The 23,302-nt window shown below is 39.6% G+C and overlaps 1 protein-coding gene and 2 pseudogenes across 1 annotated transcript in view; 2 read left to right on the plus strand and 1 right to left on the minus strand.

Annotated features, from left to right (window-relative positions):
- Positions 1–383: 383 nt before the first annotated feature.
- LOC148479292 (5S ribosomal RNA) lies at positions 384–502 on the minus strand (annotated as a pseudogene).
- Positions 503–4,650: 4,148 nt separating this feature from the next.
- LOC148479293 (extracellular calcium-sensing receptor-like) overlaps positions 4,651–23,302 on the plus strand; it is a 31,409-nt gene continuing 12,757 nt past the window's right edge. The window contains exons 1-3 of the mRNA XM_088454705.1: positions 4,651–4,739; positions 10,373–10,654; positions 13,711–13,804. Of these exons, the coding sequence (XP_088310831.1) occupies positions 4,651–4,739; positions 10,373–10,654; positions 13,711–13,804 (465 nt within the window). The remainder of the gene's footprint in view (positions 4,740–10,372; positions 10,655–13,710; positions 13,805–23,302) is intronic.
- LOC148479294 (5S ribosomal RNA) lies at positions 6,481–6,599 on the plus strand (annotated as a pseudogene).

Below are 23,302 nucleotides of genomic sequence, written 5' to 3' on the forward strand. Positions count from 1 at the left end.
TCATAACCTGTGGCAGCCATCTTTGTAGTTCCTAGATGCTATGACCAGTGCCATTCAATAAAGAACTGGGAGGAATTAGCATTCTTAGTCTGGGATGCTAAACGTCTTTATTGACCATTAACATGTATCCTGAAAAAGAGGAGAAAATTAAGGCAGACACAAATATGATGAGCTATTTAATCAGAGACTCCATTCCCTGATTGTCAATGCAGAAAGTGAACTATACAAAAAGACAATAGTCTATGGATACCAACTAAATAATAGGTTTATATTCATAAAAATTACATGTTAGATGGAAAGGTGACTGATGCAGGTGCAAAATTGTAAAACAAGACTCGGAGCCATATCATATTCTATATGCCATTTTATTCCCATTCACAATTTTACTACAACACCTGGTCTTCCTAGGAGGTCCCCCATCCAAGTAGTGACCAGGCCCAATCATGCTTCACTTCCAAGATCAGACGAGATTGGGCATTGACATGTTGGTATGGTTGTAGGTATGTGTTCACTTATGCATAGATTTATGGACTTTGCTCCATGAGGACCTGTAATCAATCGCATTTCAGCTTCATCACCCTCCATATCATAAATAAGAACATGTTTTAATAATAATACTGTAGTCCAAACTTTTGCTTCCTTTTTTTTTTTTATCTATAAAGTTGTCTTTAATCGCCTTGGTACATGAAGACGTATATTATACCGCTATCATTGTGTCTTAAGTCATATAAAAGGAGCTATTTCATAGTTGTCGTTAAACCCCATGGGAAATAAAGTGTTTAATTCGAAGATCCAGAACATTTCACGTTGAGCAAGTTTCTTGCCCAGATCTCCCCCTCTCTCTCCCATGGTTACATGTTCTATTGCTTTAAAGGACAATTCTTCTGGGTTGGATCCATGGTGTGTATTAAAATGTCTTGAGAACATGTGATTTTCTACTTTATTCTTGATATTCCTCACATGTTCCTGCATCCTTAACTTGAGGGGCCTCTTTGTTTTTCCCACATATTTAGTACCACATGAACACTCTAACAGGTAGATCACTGATGTAGAATTACAGTTCATGAATTCCTTTATTTTATATTCCTTCGAATTATCATGATTCTTAAAGATCTTCCTTTGTGGATTCAAATATTTACAGATATTACATCGACCACATTTGTAACATCCAACACATTTTGGTAATGTTCTAATGGGTTCTGTTGTGTCACTTCTCTGGAGACTTGGTGCTAACGAGTCTTTAAGGCTTTTGGCTTTCCTGAACACAGTGGGTGGCTTTGGTGGAATCACATCCTTTAAAATAGAGTCCAACAGCAAGATGTTCCAATGTTTTGAAAGTGTCGCCCTTATCTTTTTTTCCTGTCCACTATAGGTGGTGATGAAGGGGATTATTTTATTTTCTTCTTTCACCTTCTGTTTATATATTAGTAATTCGGACCTCACCAGATTTGTAGTTTTTTGAATTGCTCTCCCAATTATTTCTTCCAGGTATTCTTTATTTTGAAATCTTTCTTGGTAGATTTGGATCTGTTGATCACACATAGTTGGATTACTACAATTACGTTTGATCCTGTGGAATTGTGAATACGGAATATTGTCCTTCCAACTCTTCAGATGATTACTTTTATAATGTAAGTAACTGTTTGTATCAACTTTTTTAATGTAGTTACTTGTGCAGATCATCTCATTATCCCCTGTCAATACCAAGTCCAGAAATTCTATGGAAGTTCTATTAAAATTGGAAGTAAATTTCAAATTCATATTGTTGTCAGATATATGTGATAAAAACGATTTAAAATTCTCTTCTGAACCTTCCCAAATCATTAAAATATCATCAATATATCTCTTATAAAAAATGATATTATTTTTAAAAGGATTGTTATTATATACATACTCCTCTTCCCAACATCGCATGAATAAATTCGCAAAGTTGGGTGCAAACGTCGTCCCCATTGCTGTTCCACATATTTGTCTGTAAAATTGGTCCAAAAATCTAAAATAATTATGTTCCAAGATAAAAGCCATTAAATCACATAAAAATTCTCTATGTGTTGGGTTCATTGAAGGGTCTTGATTAAGAAAGTATCTACAAGCGTTAATTACTTTGTGGTGTTCAATACAAGTGTACAATGATTGAACATATATGGTAACCCAGGAGTAGCTTTCTTTCCATGCTAGGTTTTCCACTGCTTGTAAAACATGTGTCGTGTCTTTTAAGTACGACTCTAAGTTTTGTACATACTTCTTTAGGAAGATATCAACATACTCAGAAATGTGTGAAGTGAGTGATTCAATTCCAGCAATTATTGGTCTTCCTGGTGGCTCTACCATTAATTTATGTACTTTAGGTAGGAAATAAAAAGTGGGGGTTATGGGACTAGTATTCATAAGGTATTGGAATTCGTTTTTATCTAAAATCTCATTGTGTAATCCAAATACCAATAGTGTTCTTAGTTCATCAATATATTCATTAAGGGGATCTTGTTCAAGTAAGATATATGAGTCCTTGTCCCCCAAAAGTCAGTTTGCTTCTTTCAAATAATAAGATCGATCCATAAGTACTAGTCCCCCCCCTTGTCAGCTGGTTTCAAAACAATATTTATTCATATATATTACACGGTTGTATTTATTGCACAAAGTCACTTGTATGTCATGGTCCTGGATATGGACAAGGATATAAACACAAAAAATTGTTTTTGCACAGGTTGCGAGATTTGCACAGGTTTAATTGGTTCACTGTATATGCACTAGGAGGCGCTTGTGGTCAGCTATATTGTCATATTGTTTCCTGTACCAAGGTGGCCTAGCCATGGCCACCATTTTTTGTTGACCAAGCAGACACCTTATACTCATCAAGGGAGTGCTACATATACAAATAGTATATGTATATATATATATATATATATATATATATGTATAATATTTCTATTATATTTCTATTAGATTTACCAATAAAAAAACAAAAAACACACACTTGTGAAAGGTATTTCACGTTAAACAGAGTGGACAAATTTGGCGCTGTTTTCTTCTATTGATTTATGTTAAAAATTGGCTTTTCTTGAATTAAGCTGCCTTATAAACTGCCACCTGTATACACAAGAATGTCTATGAGAAATGATAGGGTTAATAAAAGGGGTGACCTTTGCCAAAAAATCTTTAATGAAAATAACTTGCAATATGAAAATGTGCCCACTGAGAACATAGATTTAATGTTCTGGGAATTAGAAAAGCTATTTACTAAAGAAATCAAGACTTGGTGGGATATCAAGGGACTGGAACACTATATCTCAGTAAACAGAGTACCCAGAGGTCTCAGACTATTAAAGAATCCCACCTTTGGACTTGATAATTCTGAGTTCATGAAAGATTGGGACAGGATTCTACACACATGCTCCATGGAATTAATGAAATTAATTATTAAGGAGAAAAAATCAAATCTTTCTACAATAGAAAGGGATATTAAAAGCAAGGAATCCCAAATGGAAGATTTAAAGGATAAAGAAGATTTCAAAATTAACAACACAGTATTAAATCGGAAGCTTGAAAGAGTGGAAGAAGAAGTAATAAAAGGCAAGGAAAGGAAATTTATCCGAGACAAACAGGACTACGAATTGAACAATATCAAACACTGGAGTAGATTTCCTAAACAAAGACCGAAACCAAAAACATACAATAAGGAGGAGAATAGATGGCTACGTAGTACATATCAGAAAAAGAAACCATCGGCACATAAAGATGAGGATGAATCACCATACAACAGAGGAATACAGACAAACAACAGATTCAACACATTACAAAGGCTGGATTCCATTAGCGACACTGTTTTTTTATCCCCAGGAACTCATCCCACTCCGCAACACACGAGAAGGCCCTTTTTCAGAGAAACAACCAAATTGGCATCACCAATGAAAAGAAGAATCGGAGAAGAAGAGGAACACGAGGGGGCAAACGGAAGAACATACAAAAGAAGAAACCTACACCATTAGATCCAACAGCACATGGAATTTTCAACTTATCCCAACATCAGCTTACACCACCTGAAATTTCTCTGCTCAGCAAAGGACTTAACTTTGCTCCAACAAGCAATATGAATAAATTCGAAACCTTTATTGATTTAAATAAATTTATTAGGAACCTCACACTAAAAAGACATTACTTAAAGAAGGAAAATGCAATTGTAAATAACTTTGAGATGCAAAAATCTAAATCTGGCCTGAAGGGGAAGTCAAAATACTATCCGATTGAGTCCAAAGGAAGTCACATCAACATATTTTATGAAATGGTGAAAAAGGAACTTTGCGATGAAGAATTTGTGCCAACAAAGAAGCAGAATCTTAAGAACAGTGAAAAAGAGGCACTAAGAAATCTGAAAAAGAACACAAATATTGTTTTGAAACCAGCTGACAAGGGGGGGGACTAGTACTTATGGATCGATCTTATTATTTGAAAGAAGCAAACTGACTTTTGGGGGACAAGGACTCATATATCTTACTTGAACAAGATCCCCTTAATGAATATATTGATGAACTACGAACACTATTGGTACTTGGATTACACAATGAGATTTTAGATAAAAACGAATTCCAATACCTTATGAATACTAGTCCCATAACCCCCACTTTTTATTTCCTACCTAAAGTACATAAATCAATGGTAGAGCCACCAGGAAGACCAATAATTGCTGGAATTGAATCACTCACTTCACACATTTCTGAGTATGTTGATATCTTCCTAAAGAAGTATGTACAAAACTTAGAGTCGTACTTAAAAGACACGACACATGTTTTACAAGCAGTGGAAAACCTAGCATGGAAAGAAAGCTACTCCTTGGTTACCATAGATGTTCAATCATTGTACACTTGTATTGAACACCACAAAGGAATTAACGCTTGTAGATACTTTCTTAATCAAGACCCTTCAATGAACCCGTCACATAGATAATTTTTATGTGATTTAATGGCTTTTATCTTGGAACATAATTATTTTAAATTTTTGGACCAATTTTACAGACAAATATGTGGAACAGCAATGGGGACGACGTTTGCACCCAACTTTGCGAATCTATTCATGGGATGTTGGGAAGAGGAGTATGTATATAATAACAATCCTTTTAAAAATAATATCATTTTTTATAAGAGATATATTGATGATATTTTAATGATTTGGGAAGGTTCAGAAGAGAATTTTAAATCGTTTTTATCACATATATCCGACAACAATATGAATTTAAAATTTACTTCCAATTTTAATAGAACTTCCATAGAATTTCTGGACTTGGTATTGACAGGGGATAATGAGATGATCTGCACAAGTAACTACATTAAAAAAGTTGATACAAACAGTTACTTACATTATAAAAGTAATCATCTGAAGAGTTGGAAGGACAATATTCCGTATTCACAATTCCACAGGATCAAACGTAATTGTAGTAATCCAACTATGTGTGATCAACAGATCCAAATCTACCAAGAAAGATTTCAAAATAAAGAATACCCGGAAGAAATAATTGGGAGAGCAATTCAAAATACTACAAATCTGGTGAGGTCCGAATTACTAATATATAAACAGAAGGTGAAAGAAGAAAATAAAATAATCCCCTTCATCACCACCTATAGTGGACAGGAAAAAAAGATAAGGGCGACACTTTGAAAACATTGGAACATCTTGCTGTTGGACCCTATTTTAAAGGATGTGATTCCACCAAAGCCACCCACTGTGTTCAGGAAAGCCAAAAGCCTTAAAGACTCGTTAGCACCAAGTCTCCTGAGAAGTGACACAACAGAAACCATTAGAACATTACCAAAATGTGTTGGATGTTACAAATGTGGTCGATGTAATATCTGTAAATATTTGAATCCACAAAGGAAGATCTTTAAGAATCATGATAATTCGAAGGAATATAAAATAAAGGAATTCATGAACTGTAATTCTACATCAGTGATCTACCTGTTAGAGTGTTCATGTGGTACTAAATATGTGGGAAAAACAAAGAGGCCCCTCAAGTTAAGGATGCAGGAACATGTGAGGAATATCAAGAATAAAGTAGAAAATCACATGGTCTCAAGACATTTTAATACACACCATGGATCCAACCCAGAAGAATTGTCCTTTAAAGCAATAGAACATGTAACCATGGGAGAGAGAGGGGGAGATCTGGGCAAGAAACTTGCTCAACGTGAAATGTTCTGGATCTTCGAATTAAACCCTTTATTTCCCATGGGGTTTAACGACAACTATGAAATAGCTCCTTTTATATGACTTAAGACACAATGATAGCAGTATAATATACGTCTTCATGTACCAAGGCGATTAAAGACAACTTTATAGATAAAAAAAAAAAAAGGAAGCAAAAGTTTGGACTACAGTATTATTATTAAAACATGTTCTTATTTATGATATGGAGGGTGATGAAGCTGAAATGCGATTGATTACAGGTCCTCGTGGAGCAAAGTCCATAAATCTATGCATAAGTGAACACATACCTACAACCATACCAACATGTCAATGCCCAATCTCGTCTGATCTTGGAAGCGAAGCATGATTGGGCCTGGTCAGTACTTGGATGGGGGACCTCCTAGGAAGACCAGGTGTTGTAGTAAAATTGTGAATGGGAATAAAATGGCATATAGAATATGATATGGCTCCGAGTCTTGTTTTACAATTTTGCACCTGCATCAGTCACCTTTCCATCTAACATGTAATTTTTATGAATATAAACCTATTATTTAGTTGGTATCCATAGACTATTGTCTTTTTGTATAGTTCACTTTCTGCATTGACAATCAGGGAATGGAGTCTCTGATTAAATAGCTCATCATATTTGTGTCTGCCTTAATTTTCTCCTCTTTTTCAGGATACGTGTTAATGGTCAATAAAGACGTTTAGCATCCCAGACTAAGAATGCTAATTCCTCCCAGTTCTTTATTGAATGGCACTGGTCATAGCATCTAGGAACTACAAAGATGGCTGCCACAGGTTATGAAAGAACTACCAAGATGGCCGCCGTCCCTATCCAAAGTATTATAACGATCCATAAATATTGGAAGAACAGTGATGGAATACAAACAGTCAAGGAAAAACATTGAACATCTTATGTTAAGAATGGCAAACCTCTGTTTTCCGATTGACCCCGATTAGTGTTTGACATAGCACTCAAAACCATAAAGACGACTGCTACAAGTGGTAAAAGAACTACAAAAATGGCCGCCGGCTTCATGTAAAAGAACTACAAAAATGGCCGCCACTTTAATGTAAAAAAACTACAAAAATGGCTGCCGCCTTCATCTAAAACGTCCTCATGGTCTACTAATACAATTACAAGCGAGCGACACATCCTCCGGTGGGGATCTGGAGATGGAAAAATAACATCTTAATAGCTATTTAGTGGTGATGTAATATGGGGACTGGTAGTCACTTAACCAATACTACATGGAACAGGAAGTGACGCGGTGCGCTCATCCTGTGTTCTCCCTGCGTTCCACCTAGACTGGCATTATGTTAAACCAATACCAGCCCGCGGACCACATGACCGGAAATGACGGGGTGCGCCTCACATGTGTTCCTCTTGGACAGAACTATAATCATGAAGCAGAAAAACATTGACTCACATAATTTATTTGCTTTCTATGTTTTATATTGTTTATAATGAGTGCCATAATACAAATTTTATTGTTAAAATCTGGACATTATATGGCTTTTTGACCTGAAATAGGTAACAGGAAATGATGTCACGAAATGAGGACATGTGCTTCCTGTACTTAAGGTATATAAACCCTGCTCTGTCTCTATGCATACACTTCCCCTTGATGAAGTCCAGAGGATGAAACGCGTTGGGACCCTGACCTTGCACTTTATGAACTCTTCCCAAAATACTGCTGGAAAAGATAAGCTATAAATCCGATTTATTTTAGAAAATATATATTTATTTTTCACTAAAAATCGCTATTTATTATCTTTTAGTACTAGCTTTTTATCCATTATTTCTGTGTATTTATGTCATTGTGTGTTGTCGATGAATTGTTTTATTTAATTAAAAAAAATGTATGCACATTATTTATGCAGTTTTAAATATATTTATTCATATATATTACACGGTTGTATTTATTGCACAAAGTCACTTGTATGTCACGGTCCTGGATAAGGACAAGGATATAAACACAAAAAATTGTTTTTGCACAGGTTGCGAGATTTGCACAGGTTTAATTGGTTCACTGTATATGCACTAGGAGGCGCTTGTGGTCAGCTATATTGTCATAAATATATATATATATATATATATATATATATAACAACAGTTTATGTCTGGCTTAATGTCATAAGTTAAGAAAGGTGATAGTTTACTAGTCTACTAAAGGGTGGACTGTCAATGTCAAATACCAAAATGGAATGAAGTACAACAATAAACAACTTTCTGTACTTTTAAATCATATTTTATATTTTTCCATATACTTAAATATTGCTCTTCAATATCATGAATTGTTGTATATTAGTGTTTATATTATTTACGAATGTTGCACAATTTCCAAAATAATAGTGTGTAAATATAGCACTGCAATTCTATGTATGAAAATATATTTGATTTTATAAGTGATCACAGATTTGTGATCACTTATTTTATTCAACATTGCTTGTAGTTGCAGCTTGTTTGGTAAATGTATATGCTTTCCATAAGTTAAGAATATGTTTTTAACTGTGAACTGTTGCCTGGTCTTTCCCTCTCTGAGTGTCGAGCACTTAAGGACATAAGCACACATGGATACAACAATGTTGACAAGCAAAAGGTTACCACGTCTCAGGAAGACATTTTGAAAGCTTGACCAGTTGCATTGTTTTACCTGTAATCTATTGTGTAGTGGCCAGTTTATCTAAACTGTTATATTTGACACTAAGGTTACTCTTTTAAGGTTTTCTGTCTATAAAATGTACCACACTAACCCTGCAAGACAGTGCGTTCCGAATTGAAGCCTTGTGTTGTGCCAACCACACATGCGCATTGTATGGGCGGTAATCTTTGTATTTCTTTATGTAAAAAAATCTTTTGGACTTTGGTACTCCAAGTAAGCTGATTGGAATTCACAATTATTTAACTTTAATGTGCCTGTCGGCAAGTGTGTACAGAAGTTAGTGTGTACAGACAATATGTCTATGAACGTGTTGTTCACAGACAAATCGCATCAGCTGTGCAGCACAGCCGATGGCAGATATATCTGCTCATCATGCTGTGTATACGAGTGGTCAGCCAACCACCCATACACTCGCTGCAGAGGCTGCTGGGGAGTCGAGTGGGACCGCAGATGATGGTTGGTCAGTGTGTTGAGGAATCTTATATATATTATATTTATACCAGGGGTGCCAATTATTGAAGAAGGAATCTTCAATAATAATATATGTATACTTTATTTATATACAATTATAAATATAGATAAAATTCAATTAACATATATTTTATATATATATATATATATATATATATATATATATTTGCAAATACATGCAGTTCTCATACATATGAATTATGAAATTAAGATTCCGAAAGTGAGTTCAGACATGGAATTCAAGCTCTATTTATCTGATATTTATTTACAGACAAATTATACAGAATAAAATATACACAGTGATCATATATATATACTAGTTATATTTATGCTTCCTTAAGACACACAAAACAAAACAATTTAACAAATGTAGGCAATTACTAACATGAATTGTATACTTGCAAGTATATACTTAGTATAACTGAACAAAAGTCAAGATAACATACATTTGCTAAGGATATGCATATTCTGATTGTGGTCTTTGACACTCCCCTCTGCATACCAGTATCTGTGTTCATTCTATTTAATCTATTTCTTACTATAAAGTATATATATATATATATATATATATATATATATATATATATATATAAAATAACCATTAATTAGATTTTAATTCAGGCAATGTCTTTAATCATAATCTTCCTAAAATATGAATAATTACCTAAATGGCAACAAGTATCTATGAACAACCATCATCTACAGATATATCTACAGGTCAGTCAATCTGCAGATAACATCTCTCAAGTGTGTACCCACCTTAAGAGGGAGATGTATCAAACCTTAGAATGAGAAAGAGAGAGATAAAGTACCAACCAATCAGCTCCTAACTGTCACTTTACGGGCTGTGTTTAAAAAAATGGCAGTTAGGAGATGGTTGGTTGGTACTTTCTCTCTCCTCTTTATCACTCTCCAGGACTTAGTACATTTCCCCCTAAATATGAACACAATACTGTAAATACGAATATGCACAAAATACATGTTTATGTCACACATATTGACTTAAATGCCACACTGCTTTATTTCTAATTTGATTTGTGTCTTAATTATTTTATTAGAATTATTCGGCTGCTAATGAGGAAATTTAAAGAAGACAAAATCAACATATTTCTAAAACTGTTTAACCTTGTATTTAATATCTGCGTTGTGAGTCTTTCACCTTGCAAATCAGAGACTCAGAACTCGGCACCTGGATGTCATCTTTCTGTAAAGAGCAAATATGCATTTCCATATAAATACTCCCAGGATGGAGATCTCATTATAGGCGGAATATTCACTGTTAACGGCATGGTGTCAAAACTACCTTTTCAATATGGAATCTATAGTCCGATGTGTGTATGGTAAGTGCAGAAAGAAGGCATGATTCCGGTTCATTACACTAATTAGACTATAACCTTGGAGAGAGATAATGTGGGTGGAGGTACAGTACCTACCAATCACCTCCTAACTGTTATCTTACAGGCTGTGTTTGAAAAATGACAGGAGCTGATTGGTTGGTGCTTTATCCCTCACCAAGGCTTAGTACATCTACCCTATAGCCACAATTAAAAGGCTGATTTCCAGTTGCAGGCAGTGTCAATGCCGCACACAGGCGGCCAATGTTTTAAGTCTGCGAATGCATCCCAGTCGCACAGCACCTGTGTTGCTATTGTTTGCGTTCAGAAACACAGAACAGATTTGGAAGTCAGGATGTGGAATTCAGTGAGTGTTTCCAGGAAGGTATCAGGGGAGTGGCTAAGCAGACTAGGGCAAGTCACTGTTAGCGGCTGCATCCATAGACACACAGGCATGCGCACAGGAAGTCATGGTCAGACAGAGAGACTGCACCTGCTATAAGGATGGTGCAAGTTTCGATGGTGCGTCAATGGTGGATGTAAAAACGCACCGATACGGAAATGCAGCGCTGCAATATGCTGCAAGTTGGCATCTCAGTTTTATGAGAATTAGCATAAGATGGCTGGGTGCGACTCAGTATCAGCCTTTAAAGCTGCCAGTTTAAAAAAGGTTTAATTGGAATGAAATCTTTACATTTATATATCTGTATGCAAGTAGCAGAGCTCCCTTATGTATTCCACTATGTTTGCAAGACCTTGGGATAATTGCACTAACCGTCATTTTTGGTTCCAAATCAAAACGAACAGTTGCGGATGGATATTGACGCCATTTAGCTGTGTAAAAGCAACTATTTATCATCCGTCGGGTTTCAACTTCAATTGAAACTGACGCAGATATCACATGTTTTTTGCAGCTCTATAAAGTCCTTGTCACAATCTCAAGGATAGTCTCGATGCTGACCTTGTGGGATGGAGTCTAACGTGCCAGGGGTTTCACTAGGACCCCTGCAAGGAAGTTTTGGCTTTGCGGCATCAGACACAAAGGTCGTGGCCCTCTTTCTGGGTTCCCTAGAAAGGAGCTGGTAGACACTGGGTAGGAGGCTGGACTAGAAACTGGGGACTGGCAGGAGTGTAGCAATAGCTACAGAGTAACAGGCAAACTGATGAGAGGAATTGCTGAGATCAGGAACAAGTTAATAGCAAAGCTAAGAAGCAGGGTCACAGGAGCTAGGGATGAGAACTAATACTCTGGCACTTGTCTGTGCTCAGAGTTTCATATGTCTCCATGTTGCTTTGTTAGTGAAGGAAATCTCTTGTTTTATCTTTATATAGTTTTGTTACACCTTTGCAGCAGTTTCTTATCCTTTGATGGGGATCCAGTCGATACTGACAAGTGTCGGTATCCTAAGCCTGTCAGGATACTGGCATAGGATTTCTGGCCGACGGGATCCTGAGCACCGGCATCCCGTTCCCAACCGATTGACATATCAGCGACTTAATATGCTTTAACTTTTATTTGCATGTTAAATGCATTTTAATTATTTATTTTTTTAGTTGAGTGTGGTTGAAAAGCTGTTTAAAGTGCATTGATTGCCAAATCAAGGATAATTCATGTAGAGGCTGTACAAGTACTTCATTGATTCCCAAGGACGGACTGGGTCTCCATATCAGCCCTGAAATTAATCTCTTTGCCTGCATAAAGAGGGAGTGGCATGACCACATGGGGGCATGACCTTGCCACATGTCCCCATCTCTCTGTATCCGGCCAAGCTGTGATCCAGGAGGTTGAGGTGCTCAAACAGTTTTCAGTCTGGACCTGCCCATCAGGTCATCGGCCCTTCTGCCATTTGCTAGAAGTGCCAGATGGCCAGTCCAGCCCTGTTGATTCCACACTGTGATTGGTAATTATATTTTTAGATACAGCAGGAGCCAGAGGTGGTTTAAGAGAGGAGGGGGCCTGTGTGCAGGTTCCCATCGGGCCCCCTCCTCTTTGGCAGTGTTGTAGACACTGACAAGGTGCAGTTCCAGGACAGCTCTACTGCTCATGCGCGAACCACAGAAAAATGGCGATGGTGGTAATTTTCCGAGTGATTTCTGCAGCTCTCAAAGGGGTAAGTATATTTAAAGGTTGCAGCTAGATCTTTATGGGTGCAGGGTGTGTGGTGTATGGGCCCCTCTGAACCCAAAGGCTCATGTGCACCTTACATTTTTCACCCATTATAGATATGCCCCCTGGCAGGAGCATCAATATGTCACAAAATATATCAAGGAAGCTTCTTTACTAGACATGCAGAGACAGCATAAACTTCCTTAAATCCATGGGCGGTGTCTTATCTGGTGTACTATGGACTGTTTAGATATTGAGGAGCAGTATTTTGAAAAAGATAGGAGTGGTGAGAACATTTATCCCTAGATGTACCCATCAACTGGAAGGATAGGACTGCTCTACACACACATACATGTTGTACTTCCTTACACATTATTTCCACTGTTAGAGAAAGTGATCCCATTGTTTAAAAAATAAGAGTAACAAGTTTGCTGCCTTACACCAAATTTTTTAAAAGTGTTGAATATATATTTTTTAAACATATATTTTTAAAAATTCTTTATTTGTGTATCTGCAACAATGGTATATTTGACAATTTTTTAGCATCACATGAGAATGAGAAGTGCTATTTTTTTTCTTTCGGTCTCCATGTATGATTAAATGTTATAGTTAATTTTGAAATAATGAGGATGATATTCACTTTTAATTCTAGAAAGAAAACTGTAATATATTTAATACTTTTTTAAGCATTCTGTAAAAAACAATACAAATAACAAAAGAATAGCAATAACAATGGTGCAATTTTTTTTTTAAACAGTGTACATCGTAGAGAATATCGACATCTCAGAGCTTTTATATTTATAATTAATGAAATTAACAGTAACCCCTATATTCTTCCCAATATTACTCTGGGTTACCATGTGCATGATTCTTGTGGAAGTGAGAGAAAAGCTGTAAAGCATATTTTTGAGATACTGTCTGGACACAAACAGATAATTCCAAATTACTCATGCAGGGAATCTGATAAAGTAGCTGGGTTTATTGGAGATCTCAACTCTTTCATCACCATTCCTATGGCACAGTTGCTGAATGTTCTTGGGTATACACAGGTAAGTGCCAGCATTCTGTATTAAAAATTAGAGTATACGGTAGATTCAGTTAAGTTTAATATATTTGGCTGACTCATAAAACCCTCATGGCGGTGTTCTGCTTTGTTACCATTGTTTTGACCACTCACCTACCTTTGGGGATTGCCATTCAGGAACAGTTACCAGCATCTCATATTTAAACAAAGTAGAGATCCCCTCTGGTGCCCTAAATTCCACACTGCCCAGCTCAAATTTAAATTAGTTCATGGCGCTTGGAGTGTCCAGTTTCAATAAATTGAATCTATTGCAGACTTTCTTATATTTTCAAACTGAAACTCTATATCAAATTCCACATAAGTTCTCTATATACAGTACCCACATCGTATTACACTCACCTAATGACTTAGGAAATAAAGAACAAATGTCCTTGTTTCTAAAAAAAACCTTGAAATTCCTTACATTAAGGTGTGCTCCTCTTCCAGTTGAGTTCCACTTATTCTCAAACACTTTCTTTCCTGAAACCCTTTAATGCATTAGGTGTTTCAGTGCCATTTACAGAGAAAAAAAAGAGGAAAAAAGAAAAAAGGACAGACACCTAGTGCATTAAAACCTAAAACTTTATTGAACACACAGTTATCTCCTTACACATTGGAAGGCAATATCTAAAAAGATATTATAGAAATATCTTCTTTCCATAAAAGCAATCCCTCTTGCAAGTCTCCCTGCCAGATCTGGTGTCTCAAAACAATTTTGAGAGTGTAAAGGCAAATGATGTTAAGCCCCAGTACAGAATTGTCTGATCTCCAAGAGCAATGACATATGTTTGGAGGGCACTTTCACATTGTTCTAAATAACTCCTTGAATCCAGTCCATTTTTTAGGGAACCATTTATTCACTGGATGTTATTCCCAGTTTTGTGTGACTGTACAATCAATCAATTTTTTCTTATTTTTATGAATGATTTATGAATGATTTCCATTAAAGCAATCATGACATTGCATTATAAGTCTAGATTTCTGACCTCTGAAGAAGTCAATTTATGGATGAAATGCATAGGGGTTCTGGTGCCTTGTCCATGGGCTAAGCGGGAGGATCCTGCCTCATCTCAACTGCATTGTGAGTGTGGATACTGTGTCACCTTCTTTAAACTGTAAGCAATATTTATAAATGATGCATTGTTTTTAGCAAAAATAAAAATTCTATTTATTTACTGATCGGCCATTCGGCCTTTTTCTTGTTGGGTGATCTTTGGTGAGAGGGTATTTTTAGGAACATCCCAGATATATCAGCCTCCACAATTCCACACCTTGAGGTATCATAGTGGAAAGGACACAGTAAGGATGACCTATCGATGTTATCATATGATTTTCTCACTCTTCTATTTTAATATTTCTTCTCTATAGCACCCTCTGATTTTTGCACTTGTGTATTATTGCTTGTTTCTTACTAACAGGTGAGTTACTATGAGGAGCAACTTTTTACAACTGCCCATTTTAGCATAAGATAAGGCATCTTCTTTATATGTATATATATATATATATATATATGACAATATAGCTGACCACAAGCGCCTCCTAGTGCATATACAGTGAACCAATTAAACCTGTGCAAATCTCGCAACCTGTGCAAAAACAATTTTTTGTGTTTATATCCTTGTCCTTATCCAGGACCGTGACATACAAGTGACTTTGTGCAATAAATACAACCGTGTAATATATATGAATAAATATATTTAAAACTGCATAAATAATGTGCATAAATTTTTTTTAATTAAATAAAACAATTCATAGACAACACACAATGACATAAATACACAGAAATAATGGATAAAAAGCTAGTACTAAAAGATAATAAATAGCGATTTTTAGTGAAAAATAAATATATATTTTCTAAAATAAATCGGATTTATAGCTTATCTTTTCCAGCAGTATTTTGGGAAGAGTTCATAAAGTGCAAGGTCGGGGTCCCAACGCGTTTCGTCCTCTGGACTTCATCAAGGGGAAGTGTATGCATAGAGATAGAGCAGGGTTTATATACCTTAAGTACAGGAAGCACATGTCCTCATTTCGTGACATCATTTCCTGTTACCTATTTCAGGTCAAAAAGCCATATAATGTCCAGATTTTAACAATAAAATTTGTATTATGGCACTCATTATAAACAATATAAAACATAGAAAGCAAATAAATTATGTGAGTCAATGTTTTTCTGCTTCATGATTATAGTTCTGTCCAAGTGGAACGCATGTAAGGCGCACCCCGTCATTTCCGGTCATGTGGTCCGCAGGCTGGTATTGGTTTAACATAATGCCAGTCTAGGTGGAACGCAGGGAGAACACAGGATGAGCACACCGCGTCACTTCCTGTTCCATGTAGTATTGGTTAAGTGACTACCAGTCCCCATATTACATCACCACTAAATAGCTATTAAGATGTTATTTTTCCATCTCCAGGTCCCCACCGGAGGATGTGTCCCTCGCATGTAATTGTATTAGTAGACCATGAGGTCGTTTTAGATGAAGGCGGCAGCCATTTTTGTAGTTTTTTTACATTAAAGCGGCGGCCATTTTTGTAGTTCTTTTACATGAAGCCGGCGGCCATTTTTGTAGTTCTTTTACCACTTGTAGCAGTCGTCTTTATGGTTTTGAGTGCTATGTCAAACACTAATCGGGGTCAATCGGAAAACAGAGGTTTGCCATTCTTAACATAAGATGTTCAATGTTTTTCCTTGACTGTTTGTATTCCATCACTGTTCTTCCAATATTTATGGATCGTTATAATACTTTGGATAGGGACGGCGGCCATCTTGGTAGTTCTTTCATAACCTGTGGCAGCCATCTTTGTAGTTCCTAGATGCTATGACCAGTGCCATTCAATAAAGAACTGGGAGGAATTAGCATTCTTATTCTGGGATGCTAAACGTCTTTATTGACCATTAACACGTATCCTGAAAAAGAGGAGAAAATTAAGGCAGACACAAATATGATGAGCTATTTAATCAGAGACCCCATTCCCTGATTGTCAATGCAGAAAGTGAACTATACAAAAAGACAATAGTCTATGGATACCAACTAAATAATAGGTTTATATTCATAAAAATTACATGTTAGATGGAAAGGTGACTGATGCAGGTGCAAAATTTTAAAACAAGACTCGGAGCCATATCATATTCTATATGCCATTTTATTCCCAATAAAATGGCATATAGAATATGATATGGCTCCGAGTCTTGTTTTACAATTTTGCACATGCATCAGTCACCTTTCCATCTAACATGTAATTTTTATGAATTTTATGAATTTTTATGAACCTATTATTTAGTTGGTATCCATAGACTTTTGTCTTTTTGTATAGTTCACTTTCTGCATTGACAATCAGGGAATGGAGTCTCTGATTAAATAGCTCATCATATTTGTGTCTGCCTTAATTTTCTCCTCTTTTTCAGGATACGTGTTAATGGTCAATAAAGACGTTTAGCATCCCAGAATAATGACGGAAATGACGGGGTGCGCCTTACATGCGTTCCACTTGGACAGAACTATAATCATGAAGCAGAAAAACATTGACTCACATAATTTATTTGCTTTCTATGTTTTATATTGTTTATAATGAGTGCCATAATACAAATTTTATTGTTAAAATCTGGACATTATATGGCTTTTTGACCTGAAATAGGTAACAGGAAATGATGTCACGAAATGAGGACATGTGCTTCCTGTACTTAAGGTATATAAACCCTGCTCTGTCTCTATGCATACACTTCCCCTTGATGAAGTCCAGAGGATGAAACGCGTTGGGACCCTGACCTTGCACTTTATGAACTCTTCCCAAAATACTGCTGGAAAAGATAAGCTATAAATCCGATTTATTTTAGAAAATATATATTTATTTTTCACTAAAAATCGCTATTTATTATCTTTTAGTACTAGCTTTTTATCCATTATTTCTGTGTATTTATGTCATTGTGTGTTGTCTATGAATTGTTTTATTTAATTAAAAAAATTTTATGCACATTATTTATGCAGTTTTAAATATATTTATTCATATATATTACACGGTTGTATTTATTGCACAAAGTCACTTGTATGTCACGGTCCTGGATAAGGACAAGGATATAAACACAAAAAATTGTTTTTGCACAGGTTGCGAGATTTGCACAGGTTTAATTGGTTCACTGTATATGCACTAGGAGGCGCTTGTGGTCAGCTATATTGTCATATTGTTTCCTGTACCAAGGTGGCCTAGCCATGGCCACCATTTTTTGTTGACCAAGCAGACACCTTATACTTATCAAGGGAGTGCTACCTATACAAATAGTATATGTATATATATATATATATGTATAATATTTCTATTATATTTCTTTTAGATTTACCAATATAAAAAAACAAAAAACACACACTTGTGAAAGGTATTTCACGTTAAACAGAGTGGACAAATTTGGCCCTGTTTTCTTCTATTGATTTATATATATATATATATTATAAATTAGAAAGTGACAGTTTTTAAACTATTACCTCAAGAATGCACCATTATAAAGATTGGTCTTTTCAACTTGTTGCGCAGCCGCAGTAGGAGCTTCCGGCAGGTGTAGTCATAGTGGCTTCACTTGGGTCATGGCTATTGTTTTCGGACAGTAGCGGGCAAAGCAGCTGCGGGGACATGGATGCGGCGGTGGGGACCTCAGCGGCGGCAGCAGGTTGCGGTTGTTGGCAGGGGACGTGGGTGGTGGCATGGGTGCGGGTGTTGGTGGCGGAGAGTCCAGCAGCGGTGAGGGCATTGGCGGCGGCCCTGGACCAGAGAGGATTCAGACCCCTACAGCCAATCATGGCTCGCGGCAGCCATCTTTGAATTTTAAAATGAAATTCCTTACAGCATCTGTAAAAATCTGCCGTACTCGGCAGAATGGCTGGTGGGGGCAAGATCTTCTCAGATCCAGGCCCGCCGCTGACACCCGAACAGGTGCCGGTCCTGAAGATGCCACCTCCGATGATGTCGCAAGACGTGTTTGGCTCGCTGCGGCCATCTTTGATTTTCAAAGATGGCTGCCGTGAGCCAATCACGACTCGATGTCATTGGAGGCAGTGGCACCTGCAGAGGAAAATAGAAGCCCTGGGGATGTGTCAGCCACCCCCCAGGTGATGACGCCAGCAGCCCTGGTGGGTTGGTGCCCAACAGGTGAAGACGCTGAGGCCCTGGCAGTTTTGCGCCTTTCAGGCAAAGATGCCAAAGCCCTGGTGGGTTGGCGTCCGCCGGTGGAAGACACCGGAAGTCCTAGTGTGTGGTGGATATGCAAAAGAGCTAACACAGGCTGCCGACAACTAGGTGAAGATGCCAGATGCCCTGGCGGGTGGGCATCCGCCAGGTGAAAATGCCGAAACCCTGGCGGGTTAGCTCCCACCGGGCGAAGACACTGGAAGTCCTAATGGATGGCGCCCATGCAAAAGAGCTAACACCGGCTGCAGCCCACTAGGTGAAGAGGCCGAAGCCCTGGCGGGTTGGCACCCACCAGGCAAAAAAGCCGAAGCCCTGGCGGATTGCTGCCCGCTGGGCGATGAAACGGGAAGTGCTAGTGGGTGATGGCCATGCAAAAGAGCTGACACAGGCTGCTGCCCACTAGGTGAAGACACTGAAGCCCTGGCGGGTCAGTGCCCACCAGGCAATGACACCAGAAGTTCTAGTGGGAGGCAGCCACAAAAAATATCTATCACAGGCTGCTACCCACTAGGCAAAGACACCAGAGCCCTGGTGGGTTGGCGCCCGCCTGGTGAAGATACCGGAAGTCCTAGTGGGTGGCAGCTACGAAAAACAGCTATCACAGGCTGCCACCCACTAGGTGAAGTTGTCGAAGCCCTGATGGTTTGGTGCCTGCCAGGTGAATATGCCAAAGCCCTGGTGGGTTGGCGCCTGCCAGGTGAAAATGCCAAAGCCCTGGCGGATTGGCGCTCACCAGGTGAAGATGCCTAAGTCCTGGGGTGGCTGCAGCCATGCAAAAGAGCTTAAAGGCTGCCATCCCCCAGGTGAAGACCTGTAAAATAAAATTTTACAATATTAAAGTGTGTTGTGTTATTTAAATTTTTTTTTACAGGTGGACTACAGGTGGCAGTGGGCCCTAATGCCCAGCATGCTGATACTTGTGGTTTTCCCCCTGTATTTCCAGAACCAGGACCGCATCAGAGCCCAGTGCTGGTTGCATAACCTACGGGGGACCCCCTACATCAATTGTCCCCCGTATTTTGGCAACCAGGGCTGGTTCTGACAAGCCCGGTGCTGGTTGTGCCTTAATATGGGGGAACCCTATGTAATTTGTTCCCTGCATTTAAGCACAACCATGACAGGCTGCCTGTTTTTAGAGAAAAAATGGTGTGACCCCTCCCCCCTGAAAACAACCAGCGTCGGGCTTTGGAGCCCCAGTATTGGTTGTGCTAAATACAGGGGACAAATGACATAGGGGTCCCCTGTATTAAGCACAACCAGCACCAGGCTTTTGAGAACCTGTCCTGGTTGCCAAAATACAGGGGACAAATGACGCAGGGGTCCCCCATATTTAGCGCAACCAGAACAGGGCTCTGAGCCGGTCCTGGTTCTGGAAATACAGGGGGAAAAAATGCATAGGCCCCCCTGTATTTCCCAGAAACAGCACTGGACTCCTTCTAGTGGAGGGATGATGCCACAGCCAGGGGAGCCCTTTCTCCGGGCCCCCCAGCTGCAGCATCACCCCTGACTGCTATTCAGCCCAGGCTGGGGATACCTGGGGAGTTGGGAATTCCCCCAATAAAGGGGTCCCCCTCCTCAGGGCAGCTCAGGCCCAGGCTGATAGCCCGGGGCTATCCCCGACACCCCAGGGCGGTGGGTGCCGAGTTGATTATGTATAGTATGGTGCATAAGAATATATAAATATTGTCTCTTGCAATAGTACTACAGGTCCCAGCAGGTATCCCCTGCATGCTGGTACTTGGAGAACAACAAGTACCAGCAGGTGGGGTACTAAGGGCCTGCTAGCAACTATAGTACCCCTGCAAAATAAATATTCAAATAAAATACACAGACCCAGTCTTACAAATCTTTACCTTCACCTGGAGCGTGGCAGGCAATAAGCTCTTTTGCGCGGCTGCCGCACATCCAGGGCTTTTGCGGTGTCCTCACCTGGAGCGCGGTGTGCAGTAAGCTCTTTTGTGCAGCCGCCGCACATCCAGGGCTTCCCATCGTCTTCTTTCTTCAGTTGGTCTCTCCAGATCCCTGGTAAAGTGTGGTGCATTTGAAAATATAAATATTGGCTTTTGCTGTGCAACTACAGTTCCCAGCAAGCCTCCCCTGCATGCCGGTGCTTGGAGAACCACAAGTATCAGCATGCAGGGGAGGCTTGCTGGGAACTGTATTTCCACAGCAAAAACAATATTGAAAAAAACACACACAGACCATAGAAAAGTATAATTTTATTAAAACATACATGCATACACACTATCTCACATACTAACCTATGTAGCCAATCTGTCATCTTCTCCAGTATACAATTCAATGGATTACCTGTGAAAAAAAAAATCCATACTCACCTCCTCCGATGCGTGGATCAAGTCCTCTGCAAACAATCAAGGGTCTTGATAACCAGAGCTGCCCAATTGACAGCTCCGCCCAGGATTTCAGTACTGAAATCCTGATGCAGAGTGCTCATTGGCTGAGAGAGGCGAGCCTTCTGCCTCTCAGCCAATGAGTGGTTCTCACCATCGAATTCAATGGTGAGAACCGAGCTTGCCCTTTTCACAAATGGCGCCTTAGCGCCATTTTTGAAATTCAAAGATGGCCACCGCGAGCCAATCACAGCTCACGACATCATCACCCCGCCCCCTCGGCTGGTTTAAATACAGCAAGCAGCACGAGCCCCATCCATTCAATCGTCAGCTGGGGAGCTGGAGAGACCAGGTGAAGACTAAAAATGACGGGAAGCCCTGGAGGTGCGGCGGCCGCGCAGAAGAGCTTACTTGCCACCAGACTCCAGGTGAAGATTCCATAGACTTCCTGGATGGGCTTCAGCCATGTAAAAGAGCTTAAAGGCCGTTGCCCTCCAGGTGAAGGTGCGGCATAATAAAATACTTTTAAAAACGGTGTTTGCTTGTTTTATTTTAATATTTATTTTGCAGGGGTACTATAGGTGCCAGCAGGCCCTTAAGACCCTGCCTGCTGGTACTGGTGTTTCTCCAGGTACCAGCATGTGAGGTATGGCTGCTGGGACCTGTAGTACTATTGCAAAGGACAATATTTATATTTTCTTATTCACCACATTATACAACTTAATCAACCCAAAACCCACTGCCCAGGGGTGCCAGGGATAGCCCCAGGCTATCAGCCTGGGCCTGGGGTGCCCTGAGGAGGGGGACCCCTTTATTTGGGGGGTCACCAACTTCCCAGGGATCCCTGGCCTGGGCTGACTAGCGGTCAGGGGTAATGATGCAGCTGGGGGGCTCGGTGAAAGGGCTCCCCTGGCTGTGGCATCACCCCCCTGCTACACAGAGTCGGTTGCTGGTTTTGGTAAATACAGGGGGAGCCCTATGCATTTCCCCCACCCCTGTATTTCCAGAAGTAGGACCGGCTCAGAGCCCTGTGCTGGTTGTACCTAATACGGGGGACCCATATGTCATTTGTCCTCCATATTCTGGCAACCAGGACAGGATCTCAAAAGCCTGATGCTGGTTGTGCTTAACACAGGGGACCCCTACGTCATTTGTCCCCTGTATTCAGCAGAACCAGTACTGGGGCTCCAAAGCCCAGGGCTGGTTGTTTTCTGGGGGGGTGGCTACGCTTTTTTTTTTTTTTTACACATTCAATTTTTAACATAAGTGCATAGTTCTCACTGCTGCATTCGTCCATCTGTGACTTATTGATTTGATTTTCTCAGGTGTATACTCACTACCAGTATGCCCTCTGTTGCCCACTGATGCCCCTTTTGCACTGCACCACTGCCACTGCTCTGCACCACTGCTGCTGCTGCTAAACCACACACCTCCAGCCTCGCACTCTGCACCTCACAAACCCATATATCAAAACATTGAAAGATGTTGAGTAGGTACAGGTCGCGCGCCCGAACAGTGGTCGTGGCTTGCTGTAAAAGGTGTGGATCCTTGTGGCTTCCCCCATTTTTGTCACTTTGGGGGCGTGCCAAGCACTCTCCGAGACGCTGGCCAGCCCCCAGGCTCTTCCTACACAAGAGAACAGATGCCGTGTCCATGCGCACGGCATCTATTCTCCTCCTGCACACACACTTGCTGTAAAAGGGGCGCAGTATCGTGGCTTCCCCCGTTTTTGTCACTTTGGGGGCATGCCCAGCACTTTCTGAGATGCTGGGCAGCCTCCAGGCTCTCCCTACACAAGAGAACAGATGTGCATGGCATGTTCTCCTTCTGCACACCCGCTGCTTAGCTATGCAGAATAACGATTTTTACTCCCCCCAACTTCCCCCCACCGCGGGACACTGCAGCATGCAGTTGGGACAGTCCCAGAAAATGGGACTGTCCCGCTAGAAGCG

The sequence above is a fragment of the Taudactylus pleione genome, unplaced genomic scaffold, assembly GCF_031769625.1.
Source record: "Taudactylus pleione unplaced genomic scaffold, aTauple2 ptg000627l, whole genome shotgun sequence".
Taxonomy (NCBI): domain Eukaryota; kingdom Metazoa; phylum Chordata; class Amphibia; order Anura; family Myobatrachidae; genus Taudactylus; species Taudactylus pleione.